General features: G+C 42.0%; 1 protein-coding gene across 1 annotated transcript in view; it reads left to right on the top strand.

Moving 5' to 3' along the window:
- Positions 1–423: 423 nt before the first annotated feature.
- The window catches only part of LOC126024510 (immunoglobulin kappa light chain-like), a 24,282-nt gene continuing 15,688 nt past the window's right edge, over positions 424–9,017 (top strand). Inside the window, exons 1-2 of the mRNA XM_049784944.1 lie at positions 424–472; positions 596–920. Of these exons, the coding sequence (XP_049640901.1) occupies positions 424–472; positions 596–920 (374 nt within the window). The remainder of the gene's footprint in view (positions 473–595; positions 921–9,017) is intronic.

Raw genomic sequence — 9,017 nt, 5'->3', positions numbered from 1 at the left:
GGGAGACTGTGGTTCATTTCCCATAGTCAGCCATCTAACACCTCGCAGAGAATGTCTTTCTGACACAGAATCAACTCAGATGGTATCGGGGGACTGGGAGGGGTCACATGAGCCAGGGATCCTCGGTGCAGCTGCAGTTCACAGCGGGACAGGGGAGGGGGTCACAGCCACAAGCGAATCACTCACTCAGGACAGGTTATGAGTGCAGCAGGGCTCAGCCATGACAGGCAGCCCAGTGGGTCTCTGGCATACAGCAGCACCAAAGGTGACCACAACCCTCCACACACCAACTCAGACTCCACCCGCACTGGGGATTTGCATTGCACCACCCCTAGGCACAGACCCAGCCTTCTATCAGAAGCTGATGATGGGGTATTTTTAGGCACCGGGCCTGAGAAGACTCAGGAGGTGAGAGGCAGCAAGATGGTGCCACTGTCCCAGATCTTCGGCCTCCTGCTCCTCTGTGTACCAGGTGAGAGTAAGTTCCAGTTGGAGCCTACCTTGGAGGACAATTCTTACGTTCACTGGAAAGGGTGGTACCTAGATGGGGCAGGAGATGATGACACCCATAACCCCTTGCACCCCCTGATTGCAGGTTCCAGTGCACAGATAGTGCTCACGCAGGCTGACAGGGTACTGTCAGCATCTCCGGGAGAGAGAATCTCTGTGAGCTGCAGGGCCAGTGAGAGCCTGCTCTACTCAGACGGGAAGCACTACTTATCCTGGTACCAGTTTAAGCCTGGAAAGGCCCCTGTGGGGCTCCTTTACCATGCCTCCACCCTATTTTCGGGGGTGTCCTCCCGCTTCAGTGGCAGTGGGTCTGGCACAGACTTCACCCTCACCATCACGAACATGGAGCCAGGCGACTATGCAGAATACTACTGTCTCCAAACCCTAAAAAGCCCTTACACTGTGGTTGAGTCCCATACATTAACCCCTACCATGGTGAGCACTCAGCCCAGCTGTACCTCTGCCACCCCCGTAGTGTTTGCTATTTTCCTGTAATGCTGAAAGTCTTTGTGGTTAGCCCCTTTTCCCTAGGAGACTCTGAGATAAGGCCCAGTGTTGTTCTTTTCTGTGTGAGGGCCACTAGGCGGTGCTCAGGGTTTACTCTTGACTTTGAGTTCAGGGATCTCTCCTGGAGAAGCTAGGGGACCATACATGATGCTGAAAACTGAACTCGGGTTGAGCAAGGCAAATGTCCTACATGCTGTATCATCTCTCCGACCCTAGGCAGATGTTCTTTGCTCTTTTCTTTCCCTGTCCCTCTTCTCCCAATGACAGGAGGTGTAAATCTGAGCAGTGTGAGGCTGGTGAATAGAGCTGTCTCAGGCCACTTATGTGGCCACAAGGTTCTGGAAATGTGGGGCTGCTGAGATGGTGAGGATTGAGCATGGAGGCTCTATTCTGAAATTCTTAATGGATTGTCATCAAGACAACCCCGCAAGTGTGTGTGTGTTTGATCTACTTTATGTGTGGTTGACTATACCTATAAACATTAAAAATGAAAATAATTAGGGGGAAGAGTGATAACACAAAGGTGGGGCATTTATCTTTCATTACGTGGCTGCTCAGGAAGGACCTGGGTTCAATCCCATATGGTCCCCAAGCCAGGAACAATTTCTGAGCACATAGCCAGGAGTAACCCCTGAGCATCACCAGGTATGGCCCAAAAACCAAAAAGGAAGGAAGGAAGGAAGGAAGGAAGGAAGGAAGGAAGGAAGGAAGGAAGGAAGGAAGGAAGGAAGGAAGGAAGGAAGGAAGGAAGGAAGGAAGGAAGGAAGGAAGGAAGGAAGGAAGGAGGGAGGGAGGGAGGGAGGGAGGGAGGGAGGGAGGGAGGGAGGGAGGGAGGGAGGGAGGGAGGGAGGAGGAGGAGAAGAAGAGAAAGAAAGAAGAAAGAAAGAAAGAAAGAAAGAAAGAAAGAAAGAAAGAAAGAAAGAAAGAAAGAAAGAAAGAAAGAAAGAAAGAAAGAAAGAAAGAAAGAAAGAAAGAAAGAAAGAAAGAAAGAAAGAAAGAAAGAAAGAAAGAAAGAAAGAAAGAAAGAAAGAAAGAAAGAAAGAAAGAAAGAAAGAAAGAAAGAAAGAAAGAAAGAAAGAAAGAAAGAAGAAGAAAGAAAGAAAGAAAGAAAGAAAGAAAGAAAGAAAGAAAGAAAGAAGAAAGAAAGAAAGAAAGAAAGAAAGAAAGAAAGAAAGAAAGAAAGAAAGAAAGAAGAAAGAAAGAAAGAAAGAAAGAAAGAAAGAAAGAAAGAAAGAAAGAAAGAAAGAAAGAAAGAAAGAAAGAAAGAAAGAAAGAAAGAAAGAAAGAAAGAAAGAAAGAAAGAAAGAACTAGGGGCCAGAGAGATAGTACAGCAGTAGGGCATTTGCCTTGCATGCAGCCGACCCAGTACTGACGGTGGTTCAAATCCCAGCACCCCATATGGTCCCCCAGACTTCCAGGAACAATTTCTGAGCACAGAGCCAGCTGGGTGTGACCAAAAAAAACAAACAAACAAACAAACAAAAACAAAGAAAAAGAAAAGAAAAGAACTAAATGGTAACTTGCTGACTTGCCACACTGAAGCGGGTGCACCTATTGCAGTCTCTCAGTAGATGCCAGCCCTATCCAAGACAAGACCCACAGATGAATCTTCTTTCTTGGGGGGAGAGGGCACACCTAGAGGTGCTCAGGGGCTGTTCCTGGCTTTATGCTCAGGTGTGATTCCTGGCCATGCTTAGTTCAGCTGCATGCAAAGCAAGTGCTTTACCTCCAGAAGTCCTATCAGTACATAGGGACCCTTTAGTAGCCTTTGAGTACCTGAGTCATCAGGTGGAAAAAAAAAAAATCAAGCAAATTCTGTGAACCTTAAGATGCAGCTTCCAAGCAGTGGAGACTGATTATGCAGGTCCCCTTTTCCCAAACCCCAGCATCTCTTGCTCAAAAGCAAGAGCAAGCTTTAAACAATGATTTTATGATATTATTGAGAGATATAAAAACTGTTACAAATTAATTCTTATTGATCTAAGTTTTGATAGTTCCACTTGCCTTTGTGTAATAACAATTTGAAATAAAGTTGGTTTTGCCTGCAAGGAAGTAGGCTGGACTAATGGGTGTGAAACTAGGAACACTGGTAGAGAGAAGGTCACACTAGTGTGGGACTGGTGGTAGAGTATTTAATGCCTAAAACAACTTTATTATAAACAACTTGGTAAATCATGGTGTTGAAATAAAAATAGTCTTTTAAGTTTCTAAGTATAATGCAAAATCTTTGGACTATTTAAAAATACATTTTGAGCTCATTTATTTTTTGTATTTTAATTATTTTTATTTTTCTTTTTGGACCTCACAGTGATGCCTAGTGATTACTCCTGGTTCTGTGCTTAGGGATCATTCTTAGTGGTGCTGGGGGGACCATTTGTGGTGTTGAAGATTAAACCCAGTTCGGTCACATATAAAAAACTTTTCACCTTTTCAACCTTTTCATATCTGTGGAGTTATAAAGTGTCGCCCACCACCAATAAAAATATACTTAAGTCTTAAATACTGCATTATTTACTTTAAATTAAAAAAAAATTTTTTTTTTTGGTTTTTGGGTCACACCCAGCGGCGCTCAGGGGTTACTCCTGGCTCTATGCTCAGAAATCTCTCCTGGCAGGCTCGGGGGACCATATGAAATGCCGAGATTCGAACCACTGTCCTTCTGCATACAAGGCAAACGCCTTACCTCCATGCTATCTCTCTGGCCCCAAAATTTTTAAATTTTGACTCTCAGAGACCCCTGGCTATCACTGACTTACTGCTAATGAATGCCCATTAACTTTATCCCCTTTCATTCCACCTATTCATTCATATGGAGCCACAGTAGAAAAAAAGCAGCCCAGGGATGTTACACCTTCCAACTATCCAGCCCACTCCCAGGACTCTGACAGTTTTAAGGTGGTTTCTTTATGACACTGTAAGTAAAACTAATATATTTTGTTCCTTGGTACCTTCCTATTTTTGAAATGGAATAGAAGATTCTATATTCCAATCTCTTCATTAATTAAGTGATTTTATTGCAATCTCTTTGGTCATAATTTTTCCCTGCTAACCAAGCCCTACATGAACAAATTTATTCATATTTTATATACCATTGCCAAAGGAATTTTGAGAGAGCAAGTTCAAGCACCTAATATAGAAATTATTTCCTTTTTTAGCTTCCTATTTTCTTTTTCTTTTCTTTTTTTAACCTAGCCTAAAATCCTGCTATCCTACTTTCTTTTGTTTTTTCATTTTTTAAATAATTATCTTTATTTAAACACCGTGATTACAAATATGATTATAGTTGTATGATTACAGTCATGTAAAGAACACCCCCCTTCACCAGTGCAACATTCCCACCACCAATTTCCCAGATCTCCCTCCTCCCCACCCTCCCACACCTGTACTCGAGACAGGCTTTCTACTTCCCTCATTCATTCACATTGTTATGTTAGTTTTCAGTGTAGTTATTTCTCTAACTGCACTCATCACTCTATGTCAGGGGTTTCAAACTCGTGCGGCCCTCCATACAACATTTTGTGGCCTGCGGCGGCCTTCAAATATCAACAGTATTCGCGATTATTCACTTACCAATGATCACAATAAAAATCGCATTAGTAAGAAAAAAAATCGCATTAAACATTTGCATACCCCGAGCAGTTCCATTCGGGTTATGCAAATGTTTAATGCGATTTTTTTTCTTACTAATGCGATATTTTATTGCGAATATTCGGTAAGTGAAATCCCTTATGCGGCCCTGCCTCACCCCAACTTTGCCTCCTGCGGCCCCCAGGTAATTTGAGTTTGAGGCCCCTGCTCTATGTGGTGAGCTTCATGTCATGAGCTGCATTTACCAGCCCTCATCTCTCTTGTCTCTGAGATACTGTTAAAAACATGTCTTTCATTTTTCTTAAAACCCATAGATGAGTGAAACCATTTTGCGTTTTTCTCTCTTCTTCTGACTTACTTCACTCAGCATAATAGATTCCATGTACATCCATGTATAGGAAAATTTCATGCGGCTGCATAGTATTCTGTTATGTATATGTACCACAGTTTCTTTAGCCACTCATCTGTTGAAGGGCATCTTGGTTGTTTCCAGAGTCTGGCTATTGTAAATAGCGCTGCAATGAATATAGGTGTGAGGAAGGGATTTTTGTATTGTATTTTTGTGTTCCTTGGGTATATTCCTAGGAGTGGTATAGCTGGATCGTCTGGAAGCTCAATTTCCAGTTTGTGAAGGAATCTCCATATTGCTTTCCATAGAGATTGTATTAGATAGCATTCCCACCAGCAGTGAAAGAGTTCCTTTCTCTCCACAACTCCGCCAGCACTGCCTGTTTTCCTTTTTTGTGATGTGTGCCAATCTCAGCGGCGTGAGATGGTACCTCATAGTAGTTTTGATTTGCATCTCCCTGACGATTAGTGATGTTGAGCATCTTTTCATGTGCCTTTTGGCCATTTGCCTTTCTTCTTTTACAAAGTGTCTGTTCATTTCTTCTCCCCATTTTTTGATGGGGTTAGATGTTTTTTTTCTTGTATAGTTCTGTCAGTACCTTGTAAATTTTGGATATTAGTCCTTTATCTGATGAGTTTTGGGTGAATAATTTCTCCCACTCAGTGGGTGGCTTTTGTATTCTGAGCACTATCTCCTTTGAGATGCAGAAGCTTCTCAGCTTAATATAGTCCCATCTGTTTATCTCTGCTTCCACTTGTTTGGAGAGTGCTGTGCTATCCTACTTTCTTAGGATGAAACCCTATGTCCCAATTAGGATTGTAAGAGCACCTTGCAGGAGATAGGTGCAGTGAGAGGAAGGTTCATGCTTCCTCTTCCTCAGTCTTTACATGTGCAAATTGATGAGGTTGTGAGAAAGAAACCAGTCTATTTTTTTTTCATTTATTTGGGGGTTCTTTTTTGTTTTGGGGACCATAACCAAAAGTGCTCAGGGCTTACTTACAACTGGCTCTGTGTGCAGGATCACTTGTGCTGGGCTCAGGGGACCATATGAAGTGCCAGAGATTGAACCTGGGTCAACTGCATGCAATATCTGCTACACTCTGGCTCCAACCCCAGGAATCAGTCTGCTTGAAATAATTTTGATTACAAAGGAGATAGGTAAGTGAGGCTCCATGTTAAGATAAATACAGATATTTGATCACTGTATGTACTCCTGCTTTAAATAAAAGCTAAAAATATTTTTAAAAAACATAAAGTTTAATTTTTTAATCAAGCCATCATGATTTACAAAATTTTAGACAATAATTTCAGGCATACAGTGTGCTAACTCCCACCACCAGTGTCATATCTTGCCACCAATGTCTCCAGGTTCCCTCCTACCCCCAATCTGTCTCCTGGATACTTTTGTTTGTTTGTTTGTTTGCTTGCTTGCTTGCTTGCTTTCTTGCTTGCTTTTGACCACACCTGGCTGTAGCCAGGACATACTTTTGGCTCTGTGTAGCAAATTACTCAAGGTGGGGCCCCTTGAGACCATATCTGATACCAGGGATAGAAACCAAATTGGCCCTGTGCAAAGCAAGAGTTCAACCTGCTGTACTATCTCTCCAGCCCCCACTTTTTTCAGTTTAATTAAATTTCTAATTTTTACCTTGTTAAGGCTAACAGAGTTGACATTCTGCTTACTGATGAAAATACTTACAACATACTGTAGGTTGACAGACAAGAGCCAACAAGCAGTTTAAATTATTATGACTGTTCATATATTACTTATTTTCCTCTTGTTCTAATAATGCTATGTGCTATTTGAAGGAAAGTATTTCTGGAAAGTCTGTCATTCAAGGACAAATTCTGTATCGTGTTAATATGCTTCATATTTAAAATATATTTTTCTTATATCAATTCAAAGTTAAATTATCTCTCTAAATTTTTTCTGTTAAGAAAGTTAATATATAATCTTCTTATACTATCTTTAATGTATATAATTTCCTATTAATTAATTATATGTAGTCCTCAAAGTTATTTTTTATTTAAATAATTCTCAAAATTAATTAACTGCTGTTGTTCACTCTAAAATTTGTGTTTTTAAAAATTGTTTACCATTTTTATTGAGGTATCAGGATTTCAATATACTTTCTATGCATCCATAATTCCAAAACTCACCCATCACCATTGAGGCTGCTTCGCTCCACCAATGTCATAAGGGTCCCTCCCAGCCACCTCCCCTCCCACATTAGCTCAGTTCACTAGGAAAAAAATCCAGTTCTAGTGACTTTGGTCTTTAGTTGCTCCATATGAGAGATCATTTTTCTTGTTTTATTTATAATGAACATTTAACTATACACATAGAAGAAAAAACTAAACTCCTGTAATTCACAAAACTATAAATCAATAAGTTAATCAAAAATATTTTTCAAGAACATCTAACCCCATCAAAAAATGGGAAAAAGAAATTAAGAAATACTGGTAAAATACAAAGAAGAAATACAGATGACCAAAAAGCACATGAAAAAATGCTCCACATCACAAATCATCAGGGAGATGCAAATCAAACAATAATGAGATACCATTTCATGCCACAGAGACTGGCACACATCACAAAGAACAAGTACAATCAGTGCTTGTGAGGATGTGGGGCAGAAGGAAATCTTAGTTCACTGCTGGAGGGAATGCCATCTAGTCCAGTCTTTCTGAAAAGCAATGTGGAGATTCCTTAAAAAGCTGGAATTAAATTTCCATATGATCCAGCAATTCCACTCCTAGGGATATACCCTAGGAACACAAAAATACAAAACAAAAATGCCCTCTGCATGCCTATGTTCATTGCAGTGCTATTTACAATAGCCATAATCTGGAAACAACCCAGATGCCCTATAACAGATGAGTGGATAAAAAGACTGTAATACATTTACACGATGGAATACTATGCAGCCGCCAGAAAAACTGAAATCATGAGATTTTCCTATACATGGCTGGACATGGAAACTATTATACTAAGTGAAATAAATCAGAGGGAGAAAGATAGATACAGAATAATCTCATTCTTGGGGCCAGAGAGATAGCATGGATGTAAGGTGTTTGCCTTTCATGCAGAAGGTCATTGGTTCAAATCCCGGCATCCATATGGTCCCCCATGCCTGCCAGGAGCAATTTCTGAGCATGGAGCCAGGAGTAACCCCTGAGCACTGCTGGGTGTGACCCAAAAACAAAAAACAAACAAAAAAAGAATAATCTCATTCATCTGTGGGATTTAAGAAAAAAATAAAAAAGACAGGGGCCAGAGTGGTGACGCAAGCAGTAGGGCATTTGCCTTGAACATGCTAACCTAGGATGGACCACTGTTCGATCCCATATGGTCCCCCAAGCAAGAAGCGATTTCTGAGCGCACAGCCGTGAGTAACCCTGAGCATCACAGGTGTGGCCCAAAAACAAGAAAGAAAAGAGAAGAAAAAAATAAAAGGGAAGGAAGGACGGAAAGGAAGGAAGGAAGCAAGGAAGGAAGGAAGGAGGGAGGGAGGGAAGGAGGGAGGGAGGGAGGGAACGAGGGAGGGAGGGAAGGAGGGAGGGAGGGAGGAAGGAAGGGAGGGAGGGAGGGAGGAAGGGAGGAAGGGAGGAAGGAAGGGAGGAAGGGAGGAAGGAAGGAAGGAAGGGAGGGAAGAAGGAAGAAGGAAAGAAGGGAGGGAGGAAGGAAGGAAGGAAGGAAGGGAGGAAGGAAGGAAGGAAGGAAGGAAGGAAGGAAGGAAGGGAGGGAGGGAGGAAGGGAGGGAGGAAGGAAGGAAGGAATGGAGGAAGGGAGGAAGGAAGGAAGGAAGGAAGGAAGAGAGGAAGGGAGGAAGGAAGAAAGGAAGGAAGGAAGGTTGAATGGATAGATAAATGAAAAGAAGGAAGGAAGGGAGGGAGGGAGGGAGGAAGGAAGGAAGGGAGGAAGGAAGGGAGGAAGGAAGGAAGGAAGGGAGGAAGGAAAGAAGGGAGGGAGGGAGGAAGGAAGAAAGAAAGGAAGGAAGGGAGGAAGGAAAGAAGGGAGGGAGGGAGGAAGGAAGAAAGGAAGGAAGGAAGGAAGGAAGG

The sequence above is a fragment of the Suncus etruscus genome, chromosome 12, assembly GCF_024139225.1.
Source record: "Suncus etruscus isolate mSunEtr1 chromosome 12, mSunEtr1.pri.cur, whole genome shotgun sequence".
Classification (NCBI taxonomy): Eukaryota; Metazoa; Chordata; class Mammalia; order Eulipotyphla; family Soricidae; genus Suncus; species Suncus etruscus.
Note: the sequence above shows the minus strand (reverse complement) of the source record. Positions and strands in the feature narration are given on the sequence as shown.